The 15117-nt window shown below is 40.0% G+C and overlaps 1 protein-coding gene across 2 annotated transcripts in view; it reads right to left on the bottom strand.

Annotated features, from left to right (window-relative positions):
• The window catches only part of ACADL (acyl-CoA dehydrogenase long chain), a 47172-nt gene extending 32270 nt beyond the window's left edge, over positions 1-14902 (bottom strand). Inside the window, exons 1-5 of one of the 2 annotated variants that reach the window (XM_007501802.3) lie at positions 14619-14902; positions 10320-10475; positions 9177-9314; positions 6361-6525; positions 1084-1150 (exon numbers count right to left, since the gene is read on the bottom strand). In XM_007501802.3, coding sequence (XP_007501864.2) covers positions 1084-1150; positions 6361-6525; positions 9177-9314; positions 10320-10475; positions 14619-14743 — 651 coding nt within the window. In that variant the 5' untranslated portion in view covers positions 14744-14902. The remainder of the gene's footprint in view (positions 1-1083; positions 1151-6360; positions 6526-9176; positions 9315-10319; positions 10476-14618) is intronic. The other variant, XM_007501801.3, reaches the window with a different exon arrangement.
• Positions 14903-15117: the final 215 nt, after the last annotated feature.

Here is a 15117-nt window from a genome sequence, read left to right as displayed (position 1 = left end):
TAAGCAAAGATGAAGAGGCAGGAGGTGGTATGGTGTCATGTGTGTGGGACAGACAGAAGGTCAGCTTGGCTGGACCTTGGCATGAGGGCAGGAAAATGACAGTGTAGGATAATTCAGAAGACAGCATAGGATATAGAATAGTATAATAACAAGATAGGATAATGCCCAACACATAAGTGCTTAGTAAATGTTTATTGACTGATTAATTGAAGGAGTAGGTTGGAGCCATGTTGTAAAGAGATTTAAGTCCTAAATAGAGGCATTTAGATGAAATCTAAGAAAGCATCAAGTAGTAATGAAGAAGGCATCCAATACTTACACAGAAATTAAGAGTAATAAGCAAAAACTAACAACCTGAATACAAGCAGGCAGATTTGAGCTCAGAGCTGTCACTTGCACTTTGGGGGAATGGGACTGATGACAAGAATATGACTCTGGGGAGAGTTACTGTACTTTATTCATAAGGCACAAACCTGACAGAAACAACCAGGAGGCACAGTGGATAGAACCCTGGGCCTGGAGTCAGGAAGACATGAGTTTAAATCCAATCTCAGACAATTACTAGCTGTGTAAGTCACTTAACCTGTCTGTTTTAGTTTCCTCATCTATAAAATAATACATAATGTACACAATAGAAACTATATTTTACAAAAAATACATAGTCACAATGTGCTAAATGTCACAATGGATAGAGTTTCAGGCCCAGAGTCAGGAATTCGAATCAGGTTGAATTCAAAACTGACTTCAAATCTGGCCTCAGATACTAGCTGTTAACCCTAGGCAAGTCACTTAACCCTGTTTGCCTCAGTTTCCTCATTGGTAAAATGATCTGGAGAAGGCAATGGCCAGTCACTCATATCTTTATCAAGAAAATCCCAAATGAGGTCACAAAGAGTTAGACACAACTAAAACAACTGAACAACAATAAATATAAAACATAAAAAAATGCAAGTATATCAAGTAAGAGAGCCCCTACTCTCAAGGAACTTATGTTTTAATGGGAAATAGGACACATGGGAGCTAAAAAGAGGGTAGGAAACTGGACTAAGATTGGTCTGGTTAGAAGTACTAGCTTTTACATACCTTGCTACCATTGAGAATCCAGTCACTTCCATCTTTCTTTGCATTTGTTCTTACTCCCTGTAAGTCACTATAATTGGTAAGGAGAAAAAATGAAAAGAAACAAGTGTTATCACCCAGGAAAAATCCAGTGATAAAAACAATGCAAAAATAGCTGGTTTAAAAACATGAGTCAATTAATAACTGAAGAGTGAATCAAACTCTCTTTGTCTATCAATCAGCAACTTTTAAGTTAATCAATCAAAAAGTAAGTATCCCTACTTAGTACCTTACCAGTCACTAAGTATGAGAGTTCACAAGTCACTTGCTAGAGTGGGTGACAGTTCCAGAGGCCACTGCTCTGCACCTGGGCAGTGCTAGGCAAATTGAAAGCCTGTGATTGGTTTCCATAAAGTTGGGGACAGGAAGTGATGTGGAAAAAGAACTATAAAAAGTCCTGAACTTCTTGTCCAAGGGACCTCTCCTTTGGAGTTTGTCTTTGGATTCACTCTGAGTCAGTGAGCTAGACTGAAGTAGGAGACTCTTTCCCTGGATCCTGTGACAGCTTGCTGGGTGAGTAGCTGGCATTCCTTTCCCTGGCTTTTAGAGAGATTGGTTCCAAAGAATCCTGCCTTGACTTTGGAGGAGACTGAATTGGTGGAACTTTGGCTAAAGACACCACCGGGACCTGGGCTGAGCCAGACACAAGAGCAGCACTTAGGGTGGTAGGCTAGACAATTTTCTACCTTCTTACATTTTTCCTCTTTTGTTCTTTCCAACTCTTTGTAAATATAGCTGCCAAAAGTCATAAACTATAATATTTTTAAATTGGTGTTCACAATATTATGTTAGAATTCTCACATTTATCATAAAACTTAAATTAAACTCTTACATAACTATGGTGGATTTAAACAGGTCTTTAAAATGCTTTTTCAGGGACATAAAGGAAAATACTGCCAACTTCATATTCTAGAAATTATCAAAGCTGCATCTTCTGTTGCATTAAAAAGGAGATTATATATATATATATATATACATATACATATACACAGAGTAATGTGAACATTAAAGGGAAATGTCTATGAAAATGGGAAAAAATGTGTACAGGGCATATTAGAAAAGTAGAAAAACCTCATTTTTGTCTTTGTATCCTCAGCACCAGTGTAGTTCTTGTCACACAGAATAAATAAAGATAAATGATTTGAGGGCATGATGTGAAAGCACTTCCATAAGGCCTAAATTCAAATCTGACCTTTGACACTTACTGGCTATATGATCTTGGGTAGTTCACTTAATCTATGTTTGCCCTTCACAACATGGCTCCAAGCTACCCCTTCAATTAACCAATCAACCTGTAAAACATTTATTAAGCACCTATTATTACCAGGCACTGGGCTAATGTCCTTTTGGCATTATCCTATTTTATTTCCCTGTCCTCATACTAAAATCCAGGCAAACTGACTTTCTGTCTGTCACCCATGGCATTATATCTCCTATCTCTTCATCTTTGCCCTGGCTCTCTCAGTTCTAGAATTATGGAGGATTTACCTCTAATATTTTCCTACCTGTTTCTCCATCCTGGAATGCACTCTCTTCCTACCTCCTCATAGAATTTATTTTCCTTTAAGACAGTTCAAGCTCTCAAAATTTAGAAGGAAATGAGGGTTGAAGATTCTTCTTGCATGTAGTTATAGTTGCAGAAAAATATTTTTTTTAAATAGTATTTTGTTTTTTCCTTGGTTGCATGTAGAAATCGTTTTTGACATTTTTTTTTTAGTTTTGAGTTCTAAACTCTCTCCCTCCTTTCCCCCCAACTCCAACCTGAGACAGTGGGTAATCTGATATAGACTTTACATTAAAAAATGTTATTTAAAAAAAGACTGTGCATGATGTGATATATGCTAGTTGTAATTTTGAAATGATAGTAAAGTCCATACCAAGTTTGTCAAATTTATATAAATTCTACTTGCTAATAAAAAGAAGAGTTAATACTAAAAAAAATACAATACAAACAATACCTTCTCTGGTGTCCTCAGCAACTAGTGTTGCCCTCTCTTCCAAATACAGTGTATTAAACTATATAAATGAGGAAAATAATAGCACCTTCCTCATGGGATTGTTCTGAGAATCAAATGAGATACAACTTGTAAAGCCTTTGGTACAGTGTCTGGAACATTTATTGTTGTTGTTCAGTTGCATCCAGCTCTTCCCAACCTCGTACACCACAACACAATATTGTCCACCACAGAGGGACTGGAATGGTTTGCCATTTCCTTCTCTGATGGTTTAAGGCAGCTAGAGGCTTAACTTGCCAAGGGTCACACAACTATCAAATGCCTGAAGATGAATTTGAAATCGGGTCTTCCTGAATTCAGGCCCAGGGTTCTATCCACTGGGTCATCTAGGTGCCTTGGCCTAGTACACAGTAGGCACTTAATAAATGCTTGTTTGCTCCCCCCATTTCATATTTTTTTCACAAATTCATTTGGTTTTCTTTTAGGATTCTCAGCTTCAGAAATCTCCAGTGGAAAAGGCTGGAAGAGAGCAGGACATATGAAGGAGCTCTTTATTTGAAAGGCAGTAAGGCTCTGTGGTCCACAATGCTCCCACATATGGCCTGAACCAGATGAAAATATAAATGGGAAATATTTTTAAAATAATTAAAAATACAATAAAACAATGAATTCTATATTTTATAGACTTTGAACTTTGTAAATTTGTTTATATAAGAGGACAGATGGAAATTGAGACTTATATGTAAGACTGAATGTGATGAAATAATAAAACACAAGTAATTTCACATATTAGGGGAATAGCATGCATCACTACATAACTTGGAAGAAAGAAGAGATCCGTCAGTCAACATGAGAAGTGGAAATCTGAAGAAACTTGATATGTATTAATTCAACACAACACTATTGGACACAAAACACAAAATCACAAACTGACATATTGGGAGACCTTGTTTAAATAAACAAGTGTCTGAAATTGTATTTATGCAAAATGTAAATATGTATATAGTTAGTTCCATAAGGTTTTAGGCAATTAGAAAGCTTAACAGTTATTTCTATTTGACTGACCTTCAGGATGTTGAACAATGTATACTATTGTATTATATGTAAATAATCTCTATAAATAATGTATATACTATAATTAAGTTAGTAACATAGTGATAGAGTCTGTAAATATATAGCATAGCAAGTATAGATTAGGTTAGAGATTAGACAAGAGACTTAGATAATAGTTATAGTAAGTAGAGAATAGGTTAGGAGTAAGCTAAATTGAACATAGCATACACGATTAGTTATACATAGGAATAGACTTAAGCTGCATTTGCAGATAGTAAACTTTTAATTGTTTATTGTTAAGCTGATGCTGAAATTGTGTTTAATGGAAATATATATAGATAAGATAGTCTGAAAATAATATATATATAAAATAGGAAAAATTTGTTTTAGTTAACTTAGCAAGAGTAAGTAGTATTAGCACTAAGATCCAAATTTCTTATAATGGTTTTGTTCAAACATTTATTGTAAAACCTGAAAACTACCTTTACCCAAACTTTCCTGCATAGAATTCCTTAGAGTAGATTTAGTAAATTAGTAACTATGATAAAAATAAGTGACCTTGGGAAGGTCACAACAAAAAAAGGGGACAATTGTGGAAAGGAAATTAGAACAAGTTCTGGACTTTCTGCCACTGTGGTTGGAACAAGCAACAGTGGGAATATTAGAGAGAGAAGAAATTGTCAAGACTGACAGTTGGTGGGGGAAGGGGCAACTGGGGGTAGCAGTGGGCCTTGTGACTAGCACTTCCTTCCTGGCATGGGAGAGGGAGGGGTTTGGGCTTCCCAGTCTGGATAAGAGTGCCTCAATTTATTCAGCCTGAAGAGACAGACCCAACCAGCTCTGAATGTCTGAACTCTTCTTGTTGCTTGCTATCTATTGCTAAGATTTTGAAATTAAGAAAACTAGTATAGATATAGCGTAGGCAGGAATAAGAGAAACCCTCCATCAGTCTGTGAGGCCTGGCCTCAGCTCCAAAGCTGAGAAAGACTCCAATCTTATTTAGGGACATCCCTCTTCCCTTTTCCCTGATACCTCTCCAATCTGAACTGGTTATTAAAATTTATCTTATTTGAATATCGCAGTCAAATAAGTGGACTATCTTTCCTGGGGCACAGAGGGAGCTGAACCTCAGTTCAGTCATTCAATTACAAATATTCCTTATCGGACCCCTGCTGGGTGACCAAATTCTGGGGAAAGGCTTGTCCCTCAGGAGGGATGGTGTTTACCTACTCTGGGGCAACTTCAGCAGCAATCCAGAGAGAAAACATCCCTGCAGACTATCATAAGTGGCTCATTTCTTGGACACCCCATTTGGTTCAAAAATAGCCTCTCAGCAGGGGGCATCTCTCTCCTTTTCCTCACTGGCAGCCATATTCCCTCTCTCCCTTCAACTCCTCCATACCCCTGCTACAAACCTTCCATATCCCCCGTTGTTCATATCCACCCATCTTTCTCTATAAATATTATAGGAGAAGGCGTCACGGAGATGCCTGTAGAAACCACAGACTGCACCAAAACATTGAGAATGAACTTTGGGATGTGGTGAATTGAACTGTGAGGAGTTGAATGCATTTATTTTTAATGTATACTCTTATGCCAAAGGGAATTGCCCCCTTATTGGCTTTTTGTCAATGCACCTAGCAATCACTGGTTTTGTTCTCTTTATCTTTTATTTCCCTCTTATCCCCAGATTATTGTAATTTCCCCTTAGAAAGTACAACATTGTATGTACCTCTAGTTAAAGCTCTTTAGAGATACAAGTTGGTTATGTGTACTGATTCATTGGGGAAATTATGTATGTAAATCTGGGAGATTTCTACATGCTCGTTTCCCAATAGAATCACGGCGGGGATTGTGTCATTAGGATTTTCTCCCCAGGACTCTAAATCCCAGCTTCCCATGTTCCTTCTCACATTAAGTGCTAACATAGGAAGGATATAAGTTTTGTGTAGCCCCACCTCTCATTCTCTTTTCCCGTGAACTCAGCTGGGAAAGCTGGCTTTACTCAGGCTTTTACTTTTGTCCTTTTATTTCTTTTACTTCAAGTGATTATTAATAAATCTTATAAAATATAATACTTGAAGTTATTGGATATTCATTTAAATTTTACAATATGAAGTATAATTGTTTTCCCTAAAAATACCTGTTAAAATAGGCCCTGAAATTCTTGGCAAACAAAGGTCCTCTTCTGGCAAGACTGCTAAGAATGTTCAGACAAAATCTGCTAGCTTACCTTCCTGCCCCAGGTTCCGTCATAGCAATGGCTCCAATACATTTGCCAGCAGTCATCTCTGGGATAAATCGTTTAATCTGTTCTTCTGACCCATAGTTTGCAATATAGGGCATGGCAATGTCTGAATGAAGAACAAATCCTGGGCCTGTACAATTTGAGTATGCTCTTATAAAGTAAGGAGGATAAAGAGGGAGGGAGAACAAGGGGAAAAAATGTAAAGCCTAAATTTTTTAAATGTTCAAGTCTTCTAGTGCTGCTTGATTCTGATATTAATTTTTTAATTAATTTATTTAGTAAATTTAGAATATTATTCCTTGGTTACAAGAGTTACATTATTTCCCTCCTTCCTCTCCTCCCACCTTTTCCACAGCTGACATGCAATTTCATTGGGTATTACATGTGTCCTTGATCAGAACCTATTTCCATGTTGTTGGTGTTTGCATTAGGATGTTCGTTCATTTAGTCTACATCCCCAGCCATATCCTCTCAACCCATGTATTCAAGCAGTTGTTTTTCTTCTGTGTTTCTACTCTCACAGTTTTTCCTCTGAATGTGGATAGTGGTTTTTCTCGTAGATCCCTCCAAGTTGTTCAAGATCACTGCACTGCCACTAATGGAGAAGTCCATTACGTTCGATTGTACCACAGTGTATCGGTCTCTGTTCTGGTTCTGCTCCTTTCACTCTGTATCAATTCCTGGAGGTCATTCCAATTCTCATGGAATTCCTCCACTTTATTATTCCTTTGAGCACAATAGTACTCCATCACCAACATATCACAATTAATTCATCCATTCCCCAACTGGAGGGCATCCCCTCATTTTCCAATTTTTTTGCCACCACAAAGAGCGCAGCTATAAATATTCGTGTACAAGTCTTTCCTTATTATCCCTTTGGAGTATAAAACCAGCAGTGCTATGGCTGGATCAAAGGGCAGACAGTCTTTTAGCACCCTTTGGGCATAGTTCCAAATTGCCTTCCAGAATGGTTGGATTAATTCACAACTCTACCAGCAATGCATTAATGTCCTGACTTTGCCACATCTCCTCCAGCATTCATTACTTTCCATTGCTGTCATGTTAGCCAATCTGCTGGGTGTGAGGTGATACCTCAGAGTTGTTTTGATTTTCATATCTCTGATTATAAGAGATTTAGAACACTTTTTTATGTGTTTATTAATAGTTTTGCTTTCTTTAACTGAAAATTGCCTATTCATGTCCTTTGCTCATTTATCAACTGGAGAATGGCTTGATTTTTTTGTACAATTGGTTTAACTCTTTATCAATTTGAGTAATTAGACCTTTGTCAGAGGTTTTTGTCATGAAGATCATTTCCCAATTTGTTGCTTCCCTTCTAATTTTGGTTGCATTGGTTTGGTTTGTACAAAAACTTTTTATTTTGATGTAATAATGTTGACCCAAACCTAATCTCTCCCATATTGTCTTCCACAGCAGTTTTTATCAAATAGTGGGTTTGGTCCCAAAAGCTGGGATCTTTGGGCTTATCATAGACTGTCTTATTGAGGTCACTGTGAGGTCACTTACAACAAGTCTATTCCACTGATCCTCTTTTCTGTCCCTTAGCCAGTATCATATTGTTTTGATGACCACTGCTTTATAGTATAGTTTGAGATCTGGGACTGCAAGGCCACCTTCCTTCGCATTTTTATTCATGATTTCCCTGGATATCCTTGATCTTTTGTTCTTCCAAATGAACTTTGTTATGGTTTTTCCCAATTCAGTAAAAAATGTTTTTGGTAGTTCAATGGGTATGGCACTAAATAAGCAAATTAATTTGGATGGGATTGTCATTTTTATTATGTTAACCTCATTCTACCCATGAGCAGTCGATGTTTTTCTAATTGTTTTTTCCAATTTTCCAATCTACTTTTAATTGTGTGGAGAGTGTTTTGTAGTTGTGTTCATATAGTTCCTGTGTTTGTTTTGGCAATTAAATTCCTAAGGATTTTATATTGTCTAGGGTGATTTTAAATGGAATTTCTCTTTCTAATTCTTGCTGCTGAGATGTGTTGGAGATATATAGAAATGCTGATGACTTATGAGGGTTTATTTTGTATCCTGCAACTTTGCTAAAGTTGTTGATTATTTCGACTAGCTTTTTGGTTTCTGATATTAATTTTAAAAAAATATTTTGATGGATCTACAATCTCTGAGTCCTTCCCTCCAACCATGAAACATATAACCCATTTAGAACAACCCAATGTTCTTCCATATATCTTGTTATTGTATGGATGTCATTTGGTTATCCATCAGTTATCCCATTCTCTCTCATTCTATGACTGGAACATATTATTTTTTTACCTCTGTTCATAAAATTTTTGATATAAATAATTGTTAAGGATCAAATGCCAGTCTCATAAATGGATTTCCATGAATATTTGACTAAAATGTTTTTGATAACAAATTTTATTGTCTAAAGATTGAACAATTTAGAAGATACCATCTCCTTCCCTGCTCTTCCCTCATCCCCGTGGTCCAGTGATATAATCAGAGTGCTTGAGTTTCAAAGGAAATGACATTGATGTATAAGTAGACAACGAGATAATGCATTCTACTTAGTGTAAAAAGCACTCAACTGGAAGCCAGAAACCCTAGGTTAATGGTAGAGCTTCATCCCTAAGTAACCATGGATAAGTCACAAAGCATTCTGGGTCTCAGTTTCCTTATCAGAAAAATAAAGACATTACAATAAATGATGCCTAAGGTCTTTTCCAGCTCTAGCATACTGGGATTTATTATTCATCACAGAAATATCGATCAATATACTTAGTAAATAAAAATACAGTCCAAACACTTACTGTTCTTCCCAGGCAACGGCCATGGAAAGCACATCTCCACCAACACCACCACATTTCTCTGCAATGTTGATACCCAGCAGTCCTTGTTTTCCTGCTTTTTCCCAAAGTTCCCTACTTACCTCTCCAGCTTTTTCCCACCTACAAATAAAAAAGAGTTAAGAATTAGAAAACTTCCCATTCCCCAGGTCATCAGATCTTCTACTTTATCTTCTACTGGAGTCAATCTGTCCTGTGGCTGACACCTTATACAAGCTCTGGTGCTGTCTTACCCTGTTCCTTCTTTTTTTCCCCCCTGCCTTTTCTCCTCTCTTTCCTCTTCTCCTATAGACATGTTAGCCCTGTCTAGCACTCAGTAGAAAAGACAGGCAATGCATGACTCTACTGATAGCCTTTGAATTAAATAAAGTACTATTCTTTTGCCTCGAGTTTGAGCATCAGAGGATGTAATTAATGTAAATTAATATATGTCAGTCTTTTAAAGTGATTTCAATATCACATCCCAAAGTTGGAAGGGCTTGAGAGAAAGCCTGAGAAAGGGCAAGAAAAAAAGCAAAGAATCCTGCTCTACTGTCCTTCCAGCTGGAGAAAAGGAAAGCAAGTGAGCCTACAACATGGCTTCCAAGAAATGGAACACTAAGAAATTCAGGCCTATATTTATGACTTAAATTAACCAATACAACTGCTAGTGGTATACATGCTAACTGCCTTCAAAAAAAAATCCCACTGATTCTTATCATTGATTAGAAAATGAAGAATTGTTAATTACTGAGGGAACAGGAGAACAACATAATAGAAGATAAATGGAATATCACTGCAACATAAAAAATGATAAAAAAGGGTGGCTTCAGAGTAAAGTGGGAAGACTTATACGAATTTGTGCTAAGAAAACCATTTAGAAATGATGTAGAAAGACATCAGAGTGATTTTTAAAAGGCTGAAAAACAACAAGAACAAACTCATAAAAGAACTTTGAATCAAACTAAATACTTCTGGTCTAGCTCTTCATCAACAACAGTGTACTAACCAATAGCCAGGCAATGTTCCAGGTCCAAGATATATAACATAGACCACATAAGGAAAAGATGCCCAAGCTACATCTAAATTAATGACATTCCAAATATAAACAAAAAATATCTTATTTACTCTGTGTGATATGGAATAACTTCCTCTTGAAAGAACTTTCGGACACTTTCCCTGAAGATGTCATGGTCTGAAGAGAAGATTCTTCGAATGCCAATATCTGTGAAGTTTTTGGCAGAAGAACTTTCTAGACGACCTTCCCTTCCCGAATGGGAGGACCTAAAAAGAAAACATTTCAAAAATCCATTAGCAAATCTGCTTTATGTAGTCTGACATGTCTCCCTCCCCCACCCCCAATTAGGCATCTACAACTTTGTTAAACCATGAGAAGTTACACCTTTTCAGGAAAGTCACTTCAGGACCAGAAATATAATATGCTGGATGGGATACATGCATAGGCATATAATGATAATAATGAATGTAATCTTAATAAAAACTCAACATTTATATTGTTCCTGAAGATTTGTAAATCACTTTACATAATATGCTATCTCATTTGATCCTCATTACCATAGTAGGAGATAGCTGCTATTTATTATCCCCATTTTATAAATGAGGAAACAGGCCAACAGAGGCGAAATGACTGGCTCCGGGGCACACAGCTAAGTAAATGTCAAAAGTAAAATTTGATTTTCAGGATTTCCTGATTCCAAGTTTAGCACTATGTCCACTGTATCTATTTATCTAAATATAAATAGACACACACATACATGTATATATAGATATTCATATCTATATAGACACAGAGAGAGATATAAAAGATAGATAAACAGATAGACTGATTTGCGGTGAGATGGAGAGTAAGGGAGGAAGGATTTGGAAAGGAACTTTACAGAGCACCTGGGCCCAAACTAGTAGGGTCACTTTCAAAAATTGTAAAGTCAGCTTCTGACTGATATGTCAAAGTTCACCTTTGAAATTTTATGGAGATGGGTGTAATAATCATTCTGTGTTCCTGTACACTGCAGGGGAAGGGCAACTCCTCTGTACTAGTGGAATTGATTCTTCACTGGGAGTTCCCTAAACCAATGAAATCACAGGAAGAAAAAAAACTGTAGGAAAAAAAAAAGAACATAAATAAGTGGAGGTTTTAAAGATAAAAAGGTGAGAACTATAAGGCAGACCTCCTAAAAGATTCAGGCCAGATTTCTATTCAAAGGCAACTGAGAGCAGTTTTTCCCACACCAGGAGGAAGAGGCAACAAAATTGACATGAGAGACTAAGGGAAAATGTCTCTTTTTCATTCTAAGAAATGAAATTAAAGTGTTGGCCAATTTTGCCTTAGGAAAGAAACTATATTTTAAAAATTGCTACACCTAGGTTTGCATAAGCTACACCCAAAGTAAAGAAAGCAAAAGCAGCTGATTTACATGATTAGAAGAGCAAGTTCTACAGGATAATTGGGTAACCCTATTAAACTTTATTCACTGATGGTAAAAGTAAAAAGAAATCAATTTAATTAATTTTGAGTAAGAGTCAACTATATGCTAGGCTCTCTGCAAGTCACTGAAGATTTGTTTGTTTCTGACTGGATTTACTGATTTCATTAGCACCGGGGACTTCTCTGAGGCAAGCCCCTCTACCAATCCAGAGCAGCAACTCCTGGGCAATTTATTATTATTTTTTTGACTTCAAGAGTGCACTGAGAATTTAAATCTGGAAGCTAGAAACTGTCGGAGGCTGGGATTGGGGATGCAGGCCCAAATACCCTTTTTTCTTACCTTCCCCCTTCCATTTCCCCTCATCACTTCTTCCCCTTGCAGTGGGAACAATGATCAAAGCAGTTGTGCCATAACTTGCAGAAAGATAGCGTCACATAAATCAATTTGAACTCCCTAGACTAAAACTTCCCTCTTGGGCCACCACTCCCCACCAGGTGTCTTTCTCTAATTAGAACAGAAGATCCTGCATGGCACACGGGGCATACACACAGAGATATATTTGTATCCCAAGATTTAGCATTTTAAAATTTCTTTTTCATTTGTGCATTTCATTTCTTTCAGGTTTCTGACTTTGAAATCAGTCCACTGCACTGATGCCCCTCAAGGTCCAGAGGCTATAGAGACCCCCAGATGCCTCTCAGGGCCCAGAGACTACAGAGATCCCAAAATGTCTCTCAAGACCTAGAGGATAGAGAGACCCCCAAATGGCTCTCAAGGCCCAGAGGCCAAGAGACCCCCAAATGCCTCTGAAGGCCCAAAGACTACAGAGACCCTCTAATGCCTCTGAAAGGCCCAGAGGATAGAGATCCCCAAACTAATAAGTCCTGCCCTCAGGGAGAAAGGGGAATACCACAAAAGAAGTGTAATACTAGATAAAGTATGGTGAGCAACAAATGAGAGAAAGGAAAGGAAAGGAAAGGAATCCAGATAAAGTGGTCTAGGAGAATTTGAGGCAGAAAGGAGCTAGGGCCATCAGTGGCCATCAGCCAATCAATCAATCAGTCAATAAACAGAAGGTACCTACTAAGTGCCAGGTACTGTGCTAAGTACTTCCTCAGGAGAGGAAGCACAAGATTTTGGAAACTGAAAAAGGAAATGCTTTTCCTGCACAGGGGCAACTGGGTGGCTCAGTAATGAAGTGCTGGACTTGGAGTCAGGAAGACCCAAGATCAAATTTGGCCTCAGACTTGTATTAGTTATGTGACCCTGGAAAAGTCAATGAATCCTGTTTGCCTCAGTTTCCTCATCTGTAAAACTATATGGAGAGGGTAATGGGAAACTGCTCCAGTATCTGCTAAGAAAACCCCAAAGAGGGCCATGAAGAATTAGATAAGATACAACTGAAAAACATTCCTGGGGGATGGGGGTGGGGTGGGGGGGGGTTCTGGAGTCTATTTGAACAAGAGGTGAATCCCCCAAACCACAATTTCCAGAAACTTACTGACTGAGTAGAACTCATCTCAGAATAATAAACCATTACTATTAATCCTCCTCATGGAACCTTCTCAAAAAGATGAGAATGAAGGGGCAATGAGGAAGCTCAGTGGATAGATAGAGCACCAAGCCCAGGGTCAGAAGGACCTGGGTTCAAGTGTTTGAGCACTTTCTAGCTGTATGACCTTAGGCAAGTCATTTAACCCCTTCCTCTGGCCCTTGCCCCTCTGCCTCACATTTGTTACTTGGACAGAAAGTAAGGGTAAAAAAAGAGCTTGGAATGAACTAATACCTGATGTTACCCAGCACTCTCAGGAACCAGGAACAAGAACAAGTGGGAAGGAAGAAGGGTGACTCACATACCTCTCTTTATCTTGGCCGGCTCTAGTGAGTTCTACATTGGAGTGTAAGCAGGCCCAGAGAGCCTTCCATGGGATGTGACACTGACTGGCTTTCTACAGAAGGCCCAAGGGTAGCGGCTCTGAGGCTTTTGGGGGAGAGATGAGGGCATTTTCACTTCTGATACAGAAAATAGTGACAGTCATTGCCGTCCTAACCAAAAGACTTTTTTTGGGGGGGGGGGGGGTAACCTCCGTAATTTAAAGAAAGTAAGGCGAAGAGTTCGAGAACCCCTCGGTACTTTAGATGGACTGATAAAAACCACACTTCCCTCAGAGTTTCCCCTAGGGAGGCTTTCGGAGGCCCCAGGTTTCCTCTGACAGGGGTCAGCCCCTCAGAGCCAAGCCCCACTCTGTGGGCGGTCAGGCAGAACACACGGTTTAAGCGCCTACTAAGTGGCTCACCATCCACTGGGGTAGCCTAAGGCTCTTCTCCATTTGGAGCATCCCTCCCGTTTTGGGGCTCCAAGAGGCTGCTCAGAGCTTGTCCTCCCCCTTCTCCCTTCTCCCTCCCCTCCCCCATCTCGAAGGCGGCCTTTGCCCCAGGGCGGCCCCAAAGAGCTAAATTTAGCAGCTGCACCAGCAAAGGCTCGCTTGCCTCCCCCCAACCTCCCTTCTGTCACTGGCAAAGGAAGCCAGAATTCATGACCACGGTCAGCAGGAAGGAGGCCAAAGTTCACGTCCCGACCAAGGCCCTTCCAGGTTGGGGAAAGGAGGCCAGAGTTCACCCTCCCGATGGGCTGGGTCGGGTCCCGCTCTACAACTGGAGGAAGGGACCGGTCTACACTGTCTGAGCCGCTTCCTGTAGCGGGGCGGCGACCACCCGACACTCTCTCCCACTAGGCGCGGAGCGCGGAGGCCCCACAGCTGGCGCGGAGACGGGGGTGGGGGGTGGGGGGGGGAAAGGGCAGAGCTCTCCCTGCTACCCACCCTGGGAAAGTCACCCACGCCCCAGCGGGGACGGGTAGGGGGCGGTTAGTCCCGAGTAGTGCCCAATGCCCAGGCGTTTCTCGGCACTAACGACGGGATCCCACAAACTTCCCTTTTCCGAGGGGCTGCGATCCCCCCGCCTTTCAACCTCTTCTCACCTACCCCCGCCCCCAGACAGGCCTTGGCCAGGCACTCGCCTAGTATTCGGGTCGGACCGGAGCAAAGGCTGGACGGTCAGACGTCTCCAAGCTCGGAGGGACCTGCAAAACAGCCGAGAGGTCATGGTCAGGGTTAAGGTGCGCCGAGAGAGTTCTCGGAGAAAGCCCGACCTCGAAGCACTCTTATCCTGTCTGCCGCTGGGCGGGGTGCGAACCGAAGCGCCCTCTAGCGACCGGCAGGGATCCGTCCCGAGGAAGCTGCCCTCTGCCTCCGCTCCACCGGGTCATCACAGGAAAAATGAACCTGGTTCTCCTAGCCACCCCCGGAGCTCTGGGGACCCAAACCCAACGCCCCTAACAGGGTTGCCTTCAGGTGGTCAGTAAGTCCCCAAACATGAATTAGTTACGTTTATTTAGCTAGTCAGGAGGTAGATAAAAAGGCAAGTATTTATTGTGTCCTGCTATGTGCAAAATGGCAAACCACATCTTTCCCAAGAAA

Source organism: Monodelphis domestica, chromosome 8 (genome assembly GCF_027887165.1).
Source record: "Monodelphis domestica isolate mMonDom1 chromosome 8, mMonDom1.pri, whole genome shotgun sequence".
NCBI classification, from domain to species: Eukaryota; Metazoa; Chordata; class Mammalia; order Didelphimorphia; family Didelphidae; genus Monodelphis; species Monodelphis domestica.
Note: the sequence above shows the minus strand (reverse complement) of the source record. Positions and strands in the feature narration are given on the sequence as shown.